The sequence below is a fragment of the Pelodiscus sinensis genome, chromosome 7, assembly GCF_052426305.1.
Source record: "Pelodiscus sinensis isolate ZL-2025 chromosome 7, ASM5242630v1, whole genome shotgun sequence".
Classification (NCBI taxonomy): domain Eukaryota; kingdom Metazoa; phylum Chordata; order Testudines; family Trionychidae; genus Pelodiscus; species Pelodiscus sinensis.
Genome location: NC_143058.1, coordinates 42,826,000 through 42,848,221, shown reverse-complemented (window position 1 = coordinate 42,848,221; position 22,222 = coordinate 42,826,000). Strand labels below are relative to the sequence as shown.

General features: G+C 41.1%; 1 protein-coding gene across 3 annotated transcripts in view; it reads left to right on the top strand.

Annotated features, from left to right (window-relative positions):
• TLK1 (tousled like kinase 1) overlaps nt 1-22,222 on the top strand; it is a 152,295-nt gene that overhangs the window by 42,545 nt on the left and 87,528 nt on the right. For 2 of the 3 annotated variants that reach the window (XM_075933612.2, XM_075933614.2), the window contains one exon: nt 17,982-18,100. In XM_075933612.2, the coding sequence (XP_075789727.1) occupies nt 17,982-18,100 (119 nt within the window). Of the gene's footprint in view, nt 1-11,073; nt 11,126-17,981; nt 18,101-22,222 lie in introns of all 3 variants that reach the window. The other variant, XM_075933613.2, reaches the window with a different exon arrangement.

Below are 22,222 nucleotides of genomic sequence, written 5' to 3'. Positions count from 1 at the left end.
GATATTAAATAAAAGTATTAAGTATAACAAGTAGGATTTAAGTGATTTCAAGTGAAAACAAATCAAAGCAAATTACTAATATAAAATAAACAAACCATGCCAGGTAAGCCTAATACATTAAGAAAGATTGTTAGAGATTTTTCTCACCCAGCCTAGTCCTTATTTCAGGTATAATGCTTCAAGTCAGAGCTGATCTTTTCTCTGGCTTGGGTCTAATATCTTGTGTATCCTCCTAGGTTGAGGGAGTAGTTTCAAAAGCCATCTTTTGGATCATCACTGTTTCTCTCCCCCCCCCCCCCGCCCCATCCATTAAATAAAAAATATCAAATTGAAGATTGATTCCAGTACCAGGTGGCATGATCAGATGTCTTTGTTGGACCAATCACAGTTTGGGCTTATAGGAAAAACAAAACCATTTCAAGATCATTATCTTGAGCACTGGGCCATTAAGTTCCTGTAAGTACCACTAATGGCCTTCACTAGAAAACCTAGAAAAACAGCTTTATATTTACACTTCTAATGTCACATATGAGAATGATACATGCACACAAATTAAATATACAGAGTCTGGGGATCACAGGCTCTTGAGTGATAGGTTACTTTCCATGTTTTGCATAAAGCATATTCAAGTTATGCATATTCATATTCAAACATATATTTCCATGAGTATGGGGGCATAACATCACAAATATTAGCACTAGTAAATAATTTAGTTCAATCAGCTTCAAAAGTTCTTTGGATCTGGAAAGTACCAGTTCCTGTTGCTGTTAGTTTAATACTTGGAGGACACTCTTATCAGTTTCAGATTTGTGGATGCTGAATTTGATGAAACTGTGAATAGGTCTTCTGATTGTACAGAAAATGTATGAAATTAGAAGATGTTTCTCCCCATTATCTTCTTTTTGGAAGCAATAATCTACCATTTCATCAGCATAGTTATTCTAGCAGAGACTGAAACATATCAAAATATTTGAGAATTTATCAAATCAAACTGATCTTTCTGTCACAAGCGAACCATTTTCCAGTCTGTGCTAATTTGCCCACCACCAGTTTTAGTCCATCTAATTGTAGCTGTATGTGTAAGATTGCAGAACCAAGAACTGATGTCCCTCTATTATAGAGTACACAGTCAAAATAGTACACATGCTAGTGGAGATGACTTTCTCCTGGCTGTTTCTTAATGTTGTATTCTGTTACCTCTGGAATTAAAGGATGAAGATTCCAGACAAGCAAGCCCAATAAGATAAAAGTTTACAGAGTTTCTGGAGCTCAGAGATTTAATTGGTTACTAACATGAAACACTAATCCTTCTCTTGTAAACTGCCTTTCCACAATTCCATATTTTGGGCATGCACAAGAAGATAAAATATGAAAAGTATTTTTCTCTCTTTAAATTTGGAGTGTAATGTTCATACACAATCTTAGGAATATTTGTTTTACATTTAAAAATAATTTCTCCCACTCCAGGTGCTTTGGAGTGAGTTTTTTGTTTTTGTTTTTCACACTACCGTAAAATATATCCTTTTAGGAAGCATGACTATTGAGAGGGAAAGGACAAAGGTGTCCTAAGGGGGAAGAAGGTTGCAATGGAGAAATGGCTCTTGACCTCATCTAAATTTACCCTGCCTGTATTTGCAGTTGTTATGCTTTGATTTTTCAGGAAGTAGGCAGCTGAGAACTGTCATTGTCCTGAGGCCGATCATCATACAGTCTAAAGGTGACATCATGTAAAGGAGCTAGACATAGAAGAAAGTAAGGGTGGATTGGATGTGAATGGGACTTTGTGACTGAAGAGTGATCACAGGTGTGGAAGGGTTCTCTTTTGAGACCAGAACTGAAGTAAGAAATTGGATTGGCAAGTGAGAATTGGCTGTAGGCACAGAGTGGGGAACAGATTTTTTCAGGATGCCTATTCTTCACCTTAGACAAGAATTTTATCCAAGTTAAAATAAAGGTACAATAAGAAAATAAGTAATGAGGTGATGGTTCTCTGTATTTATTTTGAGTTGCTTCTTAACTTTCTTAACTTACACATTTTCTTAACTTTCCATGTTACCACTAATAAAGATTTGAGAATTAGATCTCATGGATTATTCATAAGGCTGTTCAGTATTCATCTCTCTCTTCCATAGCTGTATTTTCTTTTCATTGCTATCAGCTAAGAAGTTTATCTGTCAGTTAGCAGGTGTGAGTTGAAAGGCATAGTACAAATTATGCAGAACTGCTGTTCTTATACTCACTTTCCTCACCATAACCACTTAAAGCAAAAGTAAAGAAGAGTTCAGTGAATGAAGCACATTTGAATTTTACTATATATTTAAAATAACTTTTCATTCATAATAGTAAATTCTAATGTTTCCCACATCATTCCTAACTATTGGGGTCTGCATCCCATAGAAACAGATACTGAAGTTAATGTTACAAAGTAACTGTATTCACTTGAACCGTGGGTCATTTTTTCCCGAGGAGAATATAGTCCTGATAAAAGTAAAACCAAGGTGTAACGGTTTTCACCTACAAAACAGTGCCTCCATTCCATGCTTTTGCATACCAAGAGAGTTATTGGCAGAAGTAGGGACATCATTGGTTCCCTGACAGTAATTATGTATATTTTGGTGGAAAAACTTGTGGCCCAACCCTGACACTGATAAGATGTGTGCTGTAGATTTTGATGGTGGATGCAAATATATATATTTTAGACTTCATGTTTGTCTCTTTCACTGTTAATTTAAGTCAAGTAGGATCACTTGACTCCTGAGTCCCCAGTACTGGATTATTATGGCCTGGGGATTGTGATTCACTTCCCAGTGCGCTGATGGAGGGGATGCATTCTACAACGCTATTTTGGTTTTGTACTTTTCCTTCTCACCACTTCTGCTTTGCTTCATCCCATTCTGCTGCCACCACCATTTTATTTTTTTGCAACATCACTAATCCTTTCTCATATAAGCATACTTTTTTTTAAGAAAAGTATGTTTTGCAAGAGTCTTTTTGATAGTCCAGGCCAACATTGTTTTTCTCTCCTCTTCACTGTCCCACCTCACAACCCCAACTGTTGTACTTGGAATGGTCCTGCTTCTCAAAACCTGTGTGTGCCTATTGTCCAGTTGTGCCAGTCTGCTATTCTCCTATTAATCTCAAAGTTCTAAGCTATTATAAGGTAGAATGAAGCAGACATAATTGGGTTTTTTTTATTTAAGTAATGTAATGGGAAGAATGCTATTTAGAACAGAACTTACCTGCCTGGACTGCCTTACCTTAGCACGGTGATCCCCAATGTGGTGCCCGCGGGCGCCATGACACCCACCGGGGCATTTATGTGTGCCTGCCGAATTATATGGGCTGGCTCCATCCCCCGGCGCACAGCGCATGTGCAGTGCTGGCCCCGGGCATGCGGCGCATGGGCGGCCCTGGGCATGCGGCGCATGGGCAGCCCCGCACCCGGGTGCCGGGCAGCCCCGCACCTGGGTGCCTGACAGCCCTAAAATGTTGGGGACCACTGCCTTAGCACCAAATGGTTAATTTCTTTGAATACAGAAAAGCTGATTTGACTTCCTCACTTCATTGGGAGGGGGCAGACTTAAGAGGGTTTTTTTTGGCTGTACCACAAAGAGAAGAGAAACTTTCAAAAGTCTGTGGACTCTTCTAGGTCATCCTTCACAAGTGTACAAAGAGTGTCAGACAGTGATTCTTTTTTAGTCTAATTCTTGAGACTGAAGAGTACCTACTTTATCAAGGATGGAGGAGTGTTGGTTGAAGAGGCCATCATCATGATTGATGGGCCACCAAGAAAAATGTTTCTTCTTTTAGGTGATCGTGTTTAAATATTCTCATCTGTTAGGTTATTTTAGTGCTTTTCTTGTGGATTTCAGGATTTGATTTATCTATTTGTGTCTATGTATTTTAGGACAGAAAGATTTGTCTAATGAATATGAAATTCTGTTTTGAAATCAATTTGTTAGTCCAAGAGAATGGAATGTATGCATTTTATGATTTTACAAATTGAAATCCTTAGAAACAGTCACTGAAGAGCTTACATTTGAAATAGAAAAACCAAGGTTGAAGGCCCAATTGTTAATTCCTTGTGAAACAGCTGTATCTAAAGGTGAGTTTCTCTCCCTGTGATGATTGTTTAAAAGAAAAAAAAATGCATTCATCTAGCACAGATATGGGCAATAAATGTGGGGCCATTCCAAGAATTTGATAAGTGTTCAAGGGCTGCACTCTTCCATAATATTAATGTAGGAGATACAGGGTCTGGAATGGAGGCTGGGTGGAGAAGTAAGATTGGGGGTTTGGGCTCTGGGAGGAAATTTGGATGAAGGAGGGGGTTATAACCTGTGGCAGTGTGTGATGTAGTGGGCAGGCATTCACTGGTTGCTGTGTTGGGGCTGTGGGTGACCCCTACTGGCCTGTGTCTGTAAACACTGTCCAGCACGGGGGGGGGGGGGGGGGCTGCCTGAGTTCACGTAGACAAGACCCAACTGTTGAGGGGAGGGACTGAACAAAGGAAGTGAGTGTTCGGAGAAGGGTCAGTTTCGGCTGGGGGGAAACCATGAAGGGGACAGACTAAGCAGGGGGCTTGGAGTTTGGGGACCTAGCCACCCCATCCCAAAGGGTCTGAGACATCCTGGTCCTGACTCCTATAGCCACATCACGTCTATGCTGTGTTGTACCCTGGACAAGCAATAAATCTTCTCTATTCTACTGGCTGGCGGAGTCTGTTCTGGCTGCTACGGGGGTGCAGGATCAGGGGGAACCCCGATGTGCCGTCACAGGGGTGCAGGGTTGTGACCAGGGGCTGGGGATTAGGGTACAAGGTCTGGAAGGGGTTTATGACCTGGAGGAGGGGTATTGGAGAGGGTGCAGGGTCTTGGAGGGGATATGGGTCAAGGAGCAGGGGTGCAGAGAGTTTGGATTACATGGGATAGAGTGCAGGAGGGAGGCAAAGGATTAGGAAGAGGAAGGTACTGGGATACCAGAGGCAGGCTCTGGCTGGGAGGCACTTACCTGAGCGGCTCCCAGCCAGCGCCTAGCAGGTTCCTCAGCCAGAGTCCATGCCTTCCAGGCCCCTGAAGTGGCTGCAGGAGCCATGTGTGGCTCTGTAATCAGCCAATGAATCCCCCGTAGGCTCGCACCGTTCAGAGAGCTGCTCTGAACACCATGTGGGGGCGGGGCAGGCAAGGAGCCTGACAGAGTCTCTTGTGTGCTAGGTCCAGTGGCTTGTCAGGCCATATTTTGCCTGTCCCTGGCCTAATAGATGGATTAATAGCTTTAAAGCAATTTTTTTTCCACTTCGCCACTGTACTAAATTGTGTCTCTTACCCCCAAACAAACTTAAGATAATCGGAGAGCAGTTGCAATTCTTGTAGCTAGATATGTCTTCAGATAATAATTTACAAACATATACATTGGAGATTGGAGATCTCCAGAGACCTCAAAAGGCTTATTGCAGCTTTGAGGAAACAAGTAGGCAATTTATTTGTGCATGGAACAATCCCAACTCTTCTTGGAAAACTAAGTGAAACCTGGAAGTGAATTCCATCTTTTAAAATGAAAAGTATTTCAGTAAAACTATCAAGGATTGGCACTGGTAGCCAGCAGCAGTTCTCTATACTGTTATCAGGAAGGTTTGGATATGATTTTTTTTGGCTTGACCTAATTCTCCCTAGTGAAAACAAAGTATTCTGGCTGAATTGATTGTGTGTTCTGTTCTGAGTCCTCTTCAAAGGAGCAACTGATATAAGTATGAAGAGAGTCCTGTTCAGTCCCTGGTGTGCATGGGATCTTAATTATTTGTGTGTGTGTTAGAGGGGAAAGGAGGATTGGGTGTGATTTTAAAAAATATATTTATTTTTTGCTGGGTAGAAGACTCATCCTCTGCCAATTAGTATTTCTAATTGCCAATATAAGCCAATTAAATGTGTGTGAACAGATATTTTAGGACCCCGTAAGCATTATTACCATATACCTTACATAAAAAGCCTCAATTTCACCATTATAATAAAATTAGGACATTATAATGTCTCATATTCATTGCTCATCAGTGCAATGTTAGGGTTATCATGGTGGTATTAATTATTTTGAACTTTGGTAATGATTCTCAAATAATCCAAAAAATCAAAACATTGATGGTCTTTGCTCCACATGCTAGAAAATAGGTCTCTTCTAAAATTATTTTAAAATGGTGTGCCCTTACATTTATATAATACACACTCCCTGCATTTTTATAGTAATCAAGCGAAAGTGTACTCATGTACCTAACAAACTTGCACTGCTTCTATTATTTGTTAATTTATATTCTCTGCTTTTCATAACCGTGCTTTATGGTATGTTTCATAGGAATAAATTCTCACTGTGGAGGTTATGTTATTAGATTTCATGTAAAGTTATATATGTACATCTGAAAATGTGAGCTGCTTTTAGAAACTAGCTTATCTCATAGTGTGAATTTAAAAAGTAGTTCTGGAAAGTGTTCCCTCTAATTTTTTTATGTCAGTGAGTGGAATGTCTTTTACTATGTACATCAGTATGGAGATGATGCATCACATAACAAGTCATTCTGCACATGGCCAGTGTGTGGTGGGGGTGGAGCTGAGGGGTTGGGGTGAGGACTCCAAATGGGAATTTGGCTCTAAATGGGGGCTCCTGTCTGGAGCAAGTAGTTGGGGGGTTGGAGGAGGTTTGGGCTCTGGAATGGGGCTGTCGGTGAAGGGTTTGGGGTACATGAGAGAGCTCCATGCTGTGGAGTGGGGCCAAGGGATTCAGAATACAAGAGGGGGCTGCAGATAGACACACAGAGTTGGATTGCAGGAGGAAATGAATTCTCTGGGATAGGCCTGGGGATGAGAGACTTGGGATGCCGGGAGGGGCTTAGACTTGGGTGCAGGCGGAGGTACAGATTCTGGATTAGGGATATGGGCTTTTGGGGTAGGATCTGAGATGATGAGATTAGGGTGCAGGAGGTGGCTCTGGGTGGGCGGGTGGAGTGGTATGGTCTTACTTGGGTGGCTTCTAGTCAGCCACACTAAAGCAGGCTCCCTGGTGTCTGCCTGACCTGAGGCACTGCTCTGCACCATGGAAGCAGCCACAAGATCTGGCTTCATGGGGGAATGAGGCTCCATGGCTCTCTGCACATGTTGCTCTTGCCCTAAAGCATCGCCCACCACCTCCTATTGGCTGACAGGAGTGTGGAGCCAGTGCATAAGAGGGGGCCAGCACACGCAGCCTCTGGGTCCTCCCACTAAGGAGCGGGAGCTGCTCCTGGTGGCTTCCCCACAGTCACCAGCAGAGAGAGTTATCCCTAGCCACTGTGCTAGGGCTGGTGCGGAGGGGCTCCTCTCTTCGCACACAGCCTCATCCCCAAGCCATGGCAGTTTCTGCGCTTGGAGAGAGATCTAACCCTGAAGGAATTAATGGGAATCTGCATGGCCACGCAGCTGAAGGGGAACTTAGGTTCTATATATATGAGAAGCTCACTATTCTGTTCTTTGACATGATTGCAAACTGTACACAAGATAAGAGTGCTTGAGGGGCAAGCAATTTTAAGAAAATTCCTGTTTTAGTTTTATTACAGGAATGTCTAGAGACTCCAGCAGACGTTACCTTGATCTTGGATGTGGTAAAACAATCCTTGCCCCGAAGAACTTAGTAGATGAACAAAATGTGAGGAAAATATGTCAGCTAAACTTGCTTATAGTTAATCAGTTAAGATTAATATGTTAGGATTTTCTAGAGAAGCAGTATTGCCACATTGGCACCTACTTTGTCTTTAAAGAGGATAAAGCTTTAAGTTTTCTAACAGTGGTATTTGCAAATAAATTTAAGGCTGAATAAGTTTTGTCTGGGCTATGATAAAGACTTGATAAAAGATATTATTTTGGGTATAGTTAACTTTTCTGACATTTCATTTTTTATATTAGTTCATTAGAAAAGAGAACACTTAAACTTAGGAAAAATCTTTTAAGTGAAGTTTAAATGTATTAAAGACAAACTTTTTAAATGAGGTTGTTTTTGGCAGTAGGTGTGAGGGAGCTCAGCTTCGATGACCAACAGGTCTTTTTCAGACATCACTTCCATTACATATAGTGTGTATTAAGTTGTTGTTCTTCAAAGGAGGTAAATTGGTTGTTATTTTTACTGATTCGATTGCTATAATATGCAGAACTTCAAATTTCGTATTATAAATTGTCTTCAATATCCTACACTGTAAGTATGTTCCTGAATCTGCTTAAATTATTATGTTTTTAAAATAGGTGCCTTTTTGTTTTGCTTTGTAAACTGACTAAATCATGGCCTACTTTTCAAAGATAATGAGTACATACAGATACCATTTGAAATCAATTTAATTATTAGGTGCTTAATACCTTTTGAAAATTAAGTCATAAATATTTATTTTAAGAAAAGTTTTTTTCAGTAAACAAAAGTGAACATTAAAAAGGTGATTTAAATAGTGAATGTAGGGATATTTTTGGAGACTATATAGAGAAAGTATAGATACGGTATGGTATTAAATATGAATAAATAACACAATAAAAGGTCTTTCATAATCTAAAATCAAGGCAGCACTGTGACTGTCCGAAAGCATGGATGGGAATGGTTAAGCAATAGGGGCTGGAGCAGTACTCTACCTGCTGTAGGCTGAGAGCTGACCCACCCCAAGCTCGGGCTGCTCCAACTGAGCATGTGGAGCAGCCTCTGTCTGAGACAGGCTAGGCGCACCCTTCCCCCCCCCGCAGGCAAGCGAAAGCAGACACTGTCCATGGCAGGGGAGGGGACCACTCCAGCCTGGCCATGGTGGGCAAAGAGGGAGCAGCCCCCCGCCTGTCCCCGTTTAATCAGTTAACTGGTTAAACCTAATATTTAACTGCTTAAGTAATTAAATGGAATTTTGCATCCCTGCTAGAAAATCACTTACAGTATTCTCCTGCACTACTGCCAAAAAATTGTGTACATGTTTGGTGGAAAAAAAAAAAAACCCTTGTGATTTACTTTACGTATTTACTGCACTTGGGAAGACTCTACCAACAGACTTCCTGAATGTGTCTGCTTCCTGGCTATATAATTTCAGGCTATATGCAAGGTTAAGCATGTGTACTATGAAGGAATATTTGTTTTATTTGTGTCCTTGTGTGGTAGTTTCTCATTCCATGACAATAATTCCTGGTAGTAGAATACTCAGTAAGGAAGAGAGACAATAACATCACATTCTTTCCCAGTCTTTTAGCATATTTTCTTATGCTCACATTGGGGCAGTGGCAGAAAAACATTAAGGAAGAGATTAAGGCAACTTTAATTGGCAAAATATATGTCAACACTTTCCTAGATGATAAAACTCAACTGTGGGATATGCACTGATTTACACTCCTCTATGGCCAAATAGTCAGCCCTGAGTGGACATAGATTAATAAAAAATGAGTGTTCTAGACACAGAAGGTTCAGGAAAGAAAAGTCTTTAATTTTTTCACAGTAATGTTATCTCGTGTATACAGAGATTACTAATGTTAAATTTAAATTTATAAGCATATAATACAAATGTATTGCCTTTATGCTCAAGCTTTGTTAATTTCATCTTTTAACAAGTATAATCCCTTTTAGCCCTCCCACGTGCACAATTTCAAAACCTTCTTATGCAGTATTTGTAACTATACATTTTTATATTGCCATCAAACTGCTAATTGCTGTAGCCCCCATTACATATTTGCTTTTTTTCAGAATTAACACCGAACAAGAAGGGTTGGAACAAATCAGGAATGGGATTTTCTGTTTTGTTGGAAATGCAGAGAGTAATTTTTTTTCTTGAGTGGAACAACACACAAAGTTTCAGAATTTCCCCTGAAACAACATTCTAGGGAAAAAATTAGTCGGTTGAAATGTTTTTTTTTTTTCAATTTAGATATTTTACTTTTTAAGTTACGTCAGTTAAATTATGAAAGTAATTTTGAATTGAAAAATCAAAATCCATTATGAAAATATCTGACATGGATCTGCTTTTTGTAATTTTTTTGTAAATGAAATTTGTCAAAATTGATATGCTTCCAACAAAATTTTTTACTGGCAGAAAACCAGCAGTTTCCACTGGAAAAAGCTTTTCAATTAAAAAATCCTGACCAATTATAATCAGAAATCATGGGTTCTATTCCTGGCTCTTCCATTGACTTGCTTTGTGGCCTTGTCCAAGTCACTTCACTTCCCTGTCTTCAATTTCTCCCTCTGCCGTTTTGTCTTACTCTTTAGGCCACTTACAGGTGCCTCCTGCAATGTGGGTACTAGTAAATCTGCATGGCATCCCTGTTCATATAAATGGAAGACTTCTCAATACTGAAGGAAGGCCACCAGTCTGGCTGCATTTGAAGAAGGTGGAGGTTCCTAACTTCCCATTACCTAAATCTTTTCCATACAGTCCCTAATTTATTCAGTTTAAGTAGGTGCTACTATATAACAAATAATAATTAGGATATGAAAATGGCAAGGATTTAATGGCTATATTGGATATATCTGCACAGCAGCTGTTGTGTGTCAGCTGATTTGGGTTCATGGGGCTTAGGCTGTGGGGGCTGTCCCATTGCTGTGTAGGTTGCTGAGCTCAGGCTGTAGCCTAGGCTCTAGAAGTGTGCATGGTAGGGTGTGTCCAGAGATTGGCTTCATCCCAAACCTGGAAGTCTAAACAGCAATCAAACAGTTCTGCAACGCAAGCCCTGCAATACTCTTACCATTTTATTTCTTTCTTGATAAAATATCACGTAACAGTGCACAGCCAGTTTATTAATCAAAGACAAATACAGATCAGCATAAGGGAAAAAGGCTAATACATTACCAATGTGGAGAACAGGTTTGCAGTAGGTTTCAAATTGTGAGCTTATTTTGGCTCTTATTTATGTTGCTGTTCATTATAGAAAGAAAATTACGTGGATTCCACAGACTTATATGCCTTCTAGTTTTGTACTTTTTAAATGTTAGTAGACTCTAGGGATATGTCTACACTACTAATTTTTGTTGCCAAAACGAATGTTGACACTCAGAAGTCTCCAGAAGTTGGCAAAACTTGTTCACACTTGTTCCCTCTGTCGACAGATTGTGTCCATATTTTAGCTCCCTCGTTGACAGCATGAGCAGTGCACTGAGGGTATGTATCCATGAGTATGAGGGTATGTATGACACCATCTGTCGCTAAGTGTTGTGGGAATGTGGAACAGCATGCGGTGCATCTTGGGACCTTGCAAAACATTCCATCAGGCATTGCTTTGTTTCCCAGCCCTCCAGGAATTTCAGACTTGCTTATGCACCATTTTCCAGCTGGCATTCTTTGCTACACACTCATGCATCTACACACTTCTCGTTTATGCTCTGTTAAGTGTCATGAGGATACTGTGCATTGCGGCAGGGTTATTCTTGAAGTTACTGACAGTGGAAGAAGAGTTGCAGGCAGAAGATAATCTGCGTAAAATAGACAGCAGCAACCAATCATAGCATTTGGCACTCTCAGAGCAGTTGTACAAGACCATCACTTATGGGCTAGAGGAACCAGCACTGATTGGTAGAATCGTATTGTCATGCAGGTGTGGGATGAAGAGCAATGTTTACAGAAAAGTATCCTTCCTGGAGCTCTGTGCTGAGCTGGACATTGAATTGCAGTGCAAGGACACCAGAATGAGAGGCTGCCCTTGTGATAGAGGCGTTTATAGTAATTGTTTTGTGGATGCTTGTGACTTCTGATTGCTACTGGTCAGTTGCAAGTCAATTTAGGGTGGGGAACTCTACCATTGGGGCTGTACTACTGGAAGTGTGCAGGGCAATAAATTACATTCTGCTACAGAGGACTATGACTGGAAAATTTGCATGACATAGTGGATGGCTTTGCAGAAATGCGCTTTCCTAACTAGGGAGAGGGGAGGCAATAGATGGCGCACACATTCCAATTTTAGTGCCGGACAACCTGCCACAGCAAGGAAGGGATACTTCTCAATGGTTCTGCAAGTGCTTGTAGGTAACCATGGGTGTTTCACAGACATCAATAGTTGGTTTGGAAAGGCGCATGGTGCTTGCATGTTCAAGAACACGGGCCTGTACAGAAAGCTGTAGGCAAGAACATTATTTCTAGACCACATGACTACAATGGGGGATGTAGAAATGCCCATAGTAATTCTGGGAAACTCAGCTTACCCCTTTCAGCCCTGGCTCCTGAAACCTTATATAGGACACCTGCAAAGCAATAAGGAGCATTTTAACAACAGGCCTCGGAAGTGCCACATGATAGTGGAATAAGCATTTGGATGATTGAAGAGGAGATGGAGGTGTTTATGGCAGTCTAGACCATATAGAGGAGAATATTCCCATGGTCATAGGTGCATGCTGCACTTTGCGTAATCTCTGTGAATCTAAGGGTGAAATGTTTGCTCAGGGGTGGAGCACTGAGGCACACCACTTAGCTGCAGAGTTTGAGCACATAGGGCTGCTATTAATATTATGGTGGCTTTGAGGAAGCACTTTGGTAATGTGGGACGCTGCAATCTACCTCTTTCGAGGTTGTTTCCCTGCCTCATCCCATTTAATATCCCATGTAACACACATCTGTGCAAAAATGTTTGAACAGCCTTTATGTGAGACAGAAGTGAATGCTATGGTTTGTGGAACAGAAAATAAAATTCTTATACTGTTTAAAGCTTGCCTTTATTGATCAAGAAAAATTACAGTGAAATTCACCACATCCCTGTCAGCTGGGTGCTTATGTGGTTCTCAAGAGAGATTCCAGTACGGTTCTGCTGATTAGCAGAGCTCCCACAGCTAAGTTTGTTTCTACTGGTGATCCACTTGCACATGTCTTGTGGCACATAAAAAAAAATATTCTGCACATGAATGGAAAAAAATCTGCACACAAATGGAAGAGATTAGAGGGAACATGGACCACAGTGCCCATGTTTGCTGGTAAGGGAGGATTTTGGAGAGGCTAAAACCTCACAACTGTGTGTAGGTCCAGCTATCATAGTCAAAGTTGTGAGCTGGGGAGGGACACAGAGGAAACTGAGGATTCCCAGAGAGTGAAAAGGGATATGTGGGCATAGGGAAAGGTTGCTGGACAAAGAATTGTGAGTGCGCTTCAGGGGAGGTTGAGCCTGGATCTGCTCTCTCGACACCTTGATTAAAGAGTTTAGCATCTTATTTGCTCCTCCATGGTCATGTGCTCAGTGGCATCTTTCTTCACCTGTATGTCTGGTATCCATTGCAACTCTCACTTCTTTGACTGTATGGAGGAGTGTTTGATTATCTCCCTCACTAAGTGCTCTGTGTTGTGTTTGGGCCTTTAAAAAAAAATCTGCTGTAGCTTGTCTGTTGGGATAGGTCCAAAGGATCTCAAGATCTCTGCTGTGAAACATAACGCACAAAAGAGGGTTTGTTAAATTCCAGTTCAACATTGAAACATTTCACTTACCAGCACCTTTTGCAATATAGCCTGTCACTTTCCCAGCAATCCTTGCAAGCACTGTAAATATGGTGAGTGTGGGACCGGGGGATGATGGGTATATATAGAGACAATAGGAAATGCACTGGTGACTTGTGGAGTACAGGTGTGAAAGTTTAACTAGTTAAATGGTGAGTATTACACTTAACTGGCGATGCTTACTGGTTCCAGTTAACTGGTGGGGGCCAGAGCAGCTCCTCACTTGCCATGGGCAGAGGGCTGCTGCAGCCCTGTGGGGGACCTGCTGTGGACAGGGGCCACTCCAACCTAGCCACAACAGGTGGGGGGAGCACTGCAGCCCAGTTGTGCTCCAGCAGCTTCCACATCCTTTTTAATTGGTTAACTGGTTATGGTCAACCAATTAAACGGGATTTTACATCCCTATTGTGGAGCAGCTTTAAAGGTGTTGATTATGCTACACATCTCCAAAGGCAGCTGTCACTCTGGCAGACATCTCATTGCTGAAGATAAGGAAGGAAACCAGGACTCAAATATTTAATACTAGTGGTTTTCACCCTGCTCCATATACAGTGCCACCTATGTGCCACTTTGGTCCCTGCACCAGTGACTGCAGAAGGGCATGGAACAGTATCCCATAATGGGGGAAGGGAGGGAGGAACAAATACAGCAGCTGCACTGCCTTGGAACCTGTGGCAAAGGATTGAGAAGTACCTTCATCAAAAATTCCAGAGCATCTCTCTGCAGGATTCCACTGAGATCTCGGTGTGCATAAAGCCCTGCTTGTTGATAATGTCTAGCTTCACAGGGCTACACATAGCTCACCGAAACACAGCCAGCCTCCTACTTTTTCTGTGCCCTACATCCATCTCTGCACTCCCCAAGCCACAACCACTTACCCTGCCCTGCGTCTCATCTGCTTTCCTCTTCCCCCGGAGCAGCTGCTATGACTGACTATGCACTTCAGGAGCAGAGAAGTTCCTGACTGCCTGCCCTACCAGGCAACTCTACTGTGAGCCCCAGATCCTCATCTGGCTGTACCTCTTTGTCTATTACTTCAGCCTCTGAGTTAGGTCCTGCTTGTGTTGATTCCCTGCCCTGTGAAGTATCTCTGGGGTTCTTGGTGGTGGAGGTGGAATCATTGCTGAGGATAGTATCCAGCTCTTTATAAAACTGGACAGCTCTTGGGTGCAGCACCAGAGCATCAGTTTACCTCCCTCATCTTATGGTATGTCTGCTTCAGCTCCTTTATCTTTGCTCTGCATTGTAGTGTATACAGCTCATAGCCCTTTTCACACAATCTTTGTGAAATTTCATGAGCCAGCCAACAGGAAATGGAATTTCATGCGGGGGGGGGGGCGGGGAGTTTGCAAGGGGGATGAGCAGATTGCTGAGTATCTCCCTGCAGGGCAGTGGAGTTCAAAGTGCTGACTAGAGCAGCTGCACAGGGCATCGTGGGAAACTTCCTGGAGGGTAATAAACATAAAAAGCTTCATCGTGTCCACACTGCATGTTTGCTGACGGTAAAGGGATGGGGAAAGAAAAAAGTCCCTCATATAGGTGGAAGTGTTTTGGTGCCAAAACTGGGCATTTTTTGCGACAAGAGTCATGTTGTGTGCATGCTCTTGCAGTTTTGTGATCAAAAGGCAGTTTTTGGTGGCAAAACTTAGCAGTGTAGACATTCTCTAGTGTATAAGTAGCATTAGACTATAGAGACATTTACACAGTTTTCAGCACAATAACATTCCAAGTGTCAACAGAAAGTAGAATTACCTTCACTAACAGTGTTTAGCACATGATTTATATTTGGCATGCCTCAACAGAGCATGTTGCTTGCTTCTGACAGATTCTGCACACACATACAACAAAGGTTATAATACTTGTACTGTGTTTCCATAATAAAGCTTGGTATAAGTATTCAGGTATTCTGGAAGTATTGTTAATAGTTATTCAACTTGGCCTAAATACAAAGCATTCTGATAAAATATGATATTGGTTAACAGCAAGCCCTTCCTGAATCTGTCTTTGGCACTCTAATGTGGATTAGGAATATCTATCATGTGTAAATTGTGGGAGGAGAGGGGGTGGGTCACTGTGAGTACCTTGTGTCCAAGGATATTGTTTTATTTGATGGATAAAAGTTAAATCAGAATACTGATAATTTGTAAACTATATACCCTGTGTTGGGAAAAAAAAGAGATCTGAAAAACCCGATCTTTGGATAAACCCATCTCTGGCTAAGTACCTAGAGCCAAAGTCTGTGAAAGTGCTAAAACATCTTTGACAGTGGTTGTTTCTTCTGTCGATGTAGAGAGAATATTTTTTATATCAGGTTATTAAACTATTTCAGTTTAATAACTAGTTCATTCAAAGTTAAGAAACCAAGGGAGTTGAAAAATCAGGAATGCCTGTTTTCCTCTTCAGTCTATGAGTGAAAACTAGAATTGAACATTTTCATTTGGTAGTTATTTGCACTATAAAATTTAGATTTGGCTTAACCAAAACTGTTTACAAATTTGAGTTGAATTGAGAAAATAATTTCAGATGAAGAAAAAATGACAAAGATTTTTGAAATCTCAAAACATTTCTTTTTTTTATTTTCAGCAAGAAATTTCATTTAGGAATTTATCTACTTTTAATTTGCAGAAGTATTAAATGTCCTCCTGCCCCTGAAAACAAAACAAAATAACATAAAAAACCAGGGGAAAATGTTTTGGATCAGTGTGAAGTGTTTAATTTGACCCAAAAGTATTTTTTTTTTTTGTAGAAGAAAGATGTATTTTTGTTTTCTGTTAATCTGAAACAGATGTTTTTGGAATTTTTTTTTCAGGTTGATGACGAGACTAGAAAATTGTTTATATAGGCAGGCCTATTGAAAACTAGGGGTGTAAGGATGAGATGTACTAAGTCTAAAATGTTGGAAGGACAGGGTGACCAAAACAAATCAGTTCAATTTGCTAATTAGATAATACTTGCTTTGTTTAATACATTATTAGTCTTAAAAGCAAAATTTACACAATTTTCCTATTTAATCAAACTTTTAAAAAATATGCCTTTAAAAGCATTTTAATTGAATACTAATTTCCATCCAAATAGAGCATGATGAAAATCATGAGTAAAAATGTCAAGCTAATAAATCAGAAATGCTTCATTCACCATTTTTTAATGAAATAAAAAGGTCAAAATTAAGTCCTGCTCCATTATCCTGCTGGGAGATGGCAGCAGAGCGGATATGTTGCTCTGCTCTCTGTGGCGGCTACAGGGGACATGACCTCTACTGCTGCCCCACTCCAGGCTCCCTAGGTAATCTCCCAGGCTGCACTGGGACCTGTGGCTTTATCTCAGTATGGGGGAGACTGTCTTGACCATATGACATTTGAGGCTGCTGCTGTGGGGTTTAAAAAAAAATGTATGACCTGTAGCAGCCATCCTGAATCATCCTTTGGATGAGAAAGCTCTGGTGCCAGGGATTCCACGCAACCCATCCATTGCCTTCACTCGTGCCAGCGCTGGGTGCTCCTCCACTCTCCATTCACTGCATACCAGGAAAATCTGTGCATTCTCTCTCCCCTGCCCATACTATTGCTTCTAGCTCTCCTCAGCTTTCCAATGGCTCTTTCTGTCACTCATGCCAAGGTTCCCTATTCTCCCTGAACAAAGGGGTTCTATGCATTCTTTTTTACCTCTCTGTGAGCCCTCATACCTCCATTCACTCCTTCCACATGATGGCAGGGACTCTGTTCTGCATGTCTTCCTCTCCCTTTGCTCCCTGTTCTTTCCTCATACCAGGAGCCCCCGTTTTCCCCCATACCTTGGTTTCCTCTTCTTCCCCACCATTTTTGCTTCTTTTCTGTATGGGAGACAAACTATTCAAGATGACAGTATACAGGCAGTCCCCGGGTTACGTACAAGATAGGGACTGTAGGTTTGTTCTTAAGTTGAATTTGTATGTAAGTCGGAACTGGTACATATTGTAGGGGAAACTCTGGCCAAACATTTCTCCAGAGCTCAGTTTTATTCTCCCACACCTCACTTCCCTCAGTCCTTTATTCTCAAGCTGAGGTGTCTGCTGAGAAAAGCCGCTCCGCGTCTCCCTAGTCTGCTGGGGGCGGCGCTAGCTTCGTGTCTCCCTGGTCTGCTGGGAGGAAGCAGCTAGTGCGGGGTTGCCTCACCCCATTTGTAAGTAGGGATCTGATGTAAGTCGGCTCCATGTAACCCGGGGACTGCCTGTATTTAAGTTGTATTGGGACCACAGGCAGAACAAGCTTATGCTTGGAAGATATTAATGGCTGCCATCAATTTTGGTTGAAGTTTGTGGATCTGCTAGTAGGATAAAGGGGATTGTGTCTTCTGTTTTTTCCATCTGAATTTCTGGTTTTCACCAAAATCAGTAGGATTCTGCATAGAACATTCCCTGAAAGTTATATGCCATACAGCTGAGTGTGAGACCTTGTTCATCTAGCTTGTTGTGGTCTATAGTGAATATTTTGTATGAATTATTTGGAAACATTCTTTTGCAAGCACATTTGTTATGGAATATAACTAATGAAAATTATTTTTGTAGGTGCAATGGATGAGCTTCATAGCCTGGACCCAAGAAGGCAAGAATTGTTAGAGGCCAGATTTACAGGAGTAGTGAGTGGCAGCACTGGGAGTACTGGAAGTTGCAGTGTTGGAGCTAAAGTAAGTAGAATTGGATGGCTAGTTAAAGTGAAATTTCAATTTAATGTAAGAAATAAATATATATATATAAAACACACCATATAGGACTATATGTAAAACACACCATATATAAACTATATATAAAACACACCATATAGGACAATGAGTGTCATCAGAAAATTCTATAGTCTGTCTGGTCTAGGTTGTCATGATTTATTTTCCAGCTTAGTCTTTTTCAGAATAAAACAATGGCTTATCGGTTCCATGTTACAGTTACTTTAAAGGTTTCTATTGGTGTGATGTGCATGAGTCACTGTGAAAATGGAATATATGACTCCTCTAGGACTGCTTTCATTTTGGAAGAGAGACTGGAGGGATATTCCTTTACACCCATTCTTCCCCCACACCCTCATTTTTCCAATCTGGAACCAGCAAGAGACAGAGGAGAGTTTTACCTAAGAACATCTGTGTTTCCTGTCCAAGCAATTTGTTGACATTCTAGAAGTTTTTTCTTCTCTTGGTGGACAGGCATATGAAAGTTCCCCTTATTTCCAGGGAAGAACAGATATGAAACGGTTCTCTATCTAACCTGCTGCAAAACAGTTATTAGAAGCTTGCAGATTATGAGATGAAAACTATAGTAAGTTCTTAAAATGAGTGCTCCTGATCGCTATCTGTGTCCAAATGTTCAAATATCAGAGGAATACTGGATATGACATGAGAGAGAACTACGTGAAGATATTCCTAGTAAACAAAAAAGTATTCTTGAGAAAAGCCTACAAATTCTATTTATTTCAATAGGAATGTTAATTCTGGAGTCCTCATCTAGTCTGAGGTCAGTCTCATTCTGCAGACTGGCTTAATAAAAGAATTTGATGCTTCGTTGTCTGCAAGATGAGTACTTGCTGTGGCAGGAGTTGTAATTTGTCTCATAATATTTCTGCACAGCCCTGCTTTGGGGTATTGGATTTGTGGAAGAAAAGAGAATAATCCAGCCATCAAGGAGGTAGAAAATAAGCAGCCCAACAGATGTGAGAATTAACTTAAATCAAAGCATAGGGCAAGCTTTACCACTAAAAGTGTTTTTTGCCATTCTTTGTCAAATGGATCTCTGAGTAGATATAATCCAGACTATAGAAAAGTCCTCTTTTACATCTCAAATTGCATGACTTTATACATTTTATAACTCAAGGGTATTTTATGGTTTAACTTCTTATTTTTTCTCTGTAGTCTGATCTTTTTATATAGGGAAAATTTTTCTGTGTAAAGAATTTGGAAATACTGACAATTAATTTTATTTTCAGATAAGAGGGTTCTACCATTAGCTTGAAAGTCCACTTAGGTGAAATCTTTCTGCCACAGAAACATCACAGTCAAACCAAAACTTGAAGAGGGTAGATGATGGGGCTGAAACTTCAAGTATGGCAGATGTCCATGAAAGCCAAAAGTTAGCTGAGATCTTGAGAATCCTGACAATCAAATTTGTAACAAGAATGGATATGTGGAATGTGTATACTTTGCATAGCCCAGGAAAGCTAGCATGGGTTATATGAGAAATGAAAAAAATCATCTGACCATACTTGATGCATGTGAGAGGAGATGGGCAAGGAGTGGCAAGATAATATGTGTGCTACAATTTTATCCTCAAGAGGAGGAATGTAGCAGGTGTAAGAAGTATGCTGGATAACTTCAGCAAAGATCCTGTTGGCTTGGAAACCAGTGAAAGACACAACAAAATTCAGGCTGTGAACAAGACACTTCTGTAATAAGGCATCATAGTGGAATTTTACACAACTTTGACTTTGCCAGTGATATTGCTTTACTAAGGATCATATGGAACTGAATGGTTGCTCTTATATCAGAGATAGAATAGGAAGCAGCAAAAATTGAATTGAAATTAAAAAAAACCAAGATCATGAAGGTAGGAAGCCGGACAACAGGTTCAAAAGCGGAAGTGGATGGAAAAGAAACTGAAAAGGTAGAAGAGTTCTGCTATTTGGGCAGTGTAGTAACATTTTTACAGTAAGAATATTCATATGTGCTTAGGAAAAGCAGACACTACTTTTAGAAAGATAAACATCTAGTCAAACAGAGGTCTCCAAACTAAGGGTGAAATTATATCATATAGTTGTACAGAGGACTATACAACATAGGGCAGAGAGTGGGCCAATAATAGTGACTAACAAAAAAGAGATTGGAGATTGCTCATCACAGATAACTTTATGGATGACTGAGAGAGATTCTGTACATGTCACGGAAAGACAAAACAGGTATGAGGATAAGGGAACTGACAGAGCAGGACTTGTCAGAAAATATCAAAGAAAGAAGCCTCACGTGGTTGTGACTAGGGATGTAAGCAAGTAGTCAAGTACTCTGCTACCGAATAAGCCTGGGCTTATCCCCCCCACCCGTCTGCCTCTATATCAGAAGCAGCAAGGAGGAGGGGAATAGGAGCTGCTGCTGGTGGGAGCTGGCTTAAAAGCCGGTTGACCCAGCACTATCTCCGTGGTGCTGCCTCTTCCTTCCCCCTGCCCCCGCTTCTATTAGAGGTAGCAGCGGGGCAGGGGATAAGGGAGGCTGCCGCGAAGCAGCCACTGTCTGCGATGGCTCAGCTAGCCATGAGCAGAGGCTGCTCTTCAGCAACCCCAGTCAGAGGCTAGCCCGGGCCTATGTGAACAGAGGCTGCTGGACCTGCCAGAAGCCGGGATCGAGCAGTCCCAGCTCGTGCCAGTCTGGGACCATTGTGCCTCTGCATTTTAAATGAAGTGAGAGCTGTCTGCCTTTTACTACATTTAAAATGCAGAGCTGCAGTGCTCCCAGCTCTGTCTCAGCTCGAGCTGGTCCGGGACCTACTCCCGCTGCATCTCTGCAGTTTAAGTGTAGGAGGAGCCGGGTTGCCTGTGCACCCATCTCTTACGACATTTAAACTGCAGAGCCGCAGCAGAGGTAGCTTCTGCATCAGCGCAAGCCGAGACAGAGTACCTTCCCTTATCGACTAATCGTGTAGGCAATATTACTAATTATATTGCCTACACAATTAGTCAGTTACTTGCCACTTAACATCCGTGGTTGTGAAGTGTGCACTACATTTAAAATGGGGGACCTGGTAAGCAAGTGTTGAATTGAATAAAGGGGAGAGAAAAAAGAAAATAAAATCAGGGAAGAACTAAGTATAAAACAGAGATCTAGGATATTGAATGCACTGGCAATCACCTAGGAAAAAGTACTAGGACTAGTGAGAGGCCATAATCAGTAGAGGAACTTAACTGTCTGATATGTCAGTGGCACTGGAAGAACTAAGATGTAGGGTAAGATAAGATTTCTAATGTTATGTGGCTATTAGATAGCTACATACGGTGTTTCATCCTCTCAGAATCCTAATCTCAGACAAGACAACTACATTCCTTACAAAAAGAAAACATTATGGCTCTTCTCAAATCTACTAGCATTAGTGGGCATATAAATGAATCCTGGAGTCAGAGCTTTCAAGAAGCATCTTTCAGATACTTTACTGATCTGAAATAAGTCTGGAGGAATGTGGTTCATTCTAGGGGATTTACTACTTTTTTTTTAAAGGAAAGCTCTTTAAAATGATAACTTGATTTTGTATCTGAAACATTTCTTGGGCCATGGCTACACTATCACTTATATTGACAAAACTTATCTCACTTAGGCATATGGAAAAAGAACCAAACCACAACTGACACAGATTTTGCTCGCATAAGTGATAGTGTGCACAGAGCTTCTCCCATAGATAGAGCCAACACTGCTTGTTGAGGGTGATTCAGTTATGTTAACAGGAGAGCTCTCTCCAGTTAGCATAGAGCAGCTACATGAGAGATCTTACAGCAGTGCAGCTTCATTGGTACAGCTGTGCCGCTGCAAGCTCTCTAGTGTAGGCACATCCTCATTCTTAATCTTTTAATCATGTAAATGGTTTCTTATGATAATTACATTTGGTTTGATTGTTTTATGAGTTAGTGGTCTATCCTGTAAATTGTTTACTCATTCTTTTGAGAGAGGATAAGTACGGTTGTTTCCTTTCCAGTTTTGTTAGCAAACTGCATTGTTTAGAATAATTTTTAGTAACAACTAGGGAGCTGTGCCCCCTGCTTGCTGCACTTGCCAAACCCCCTCTCATGA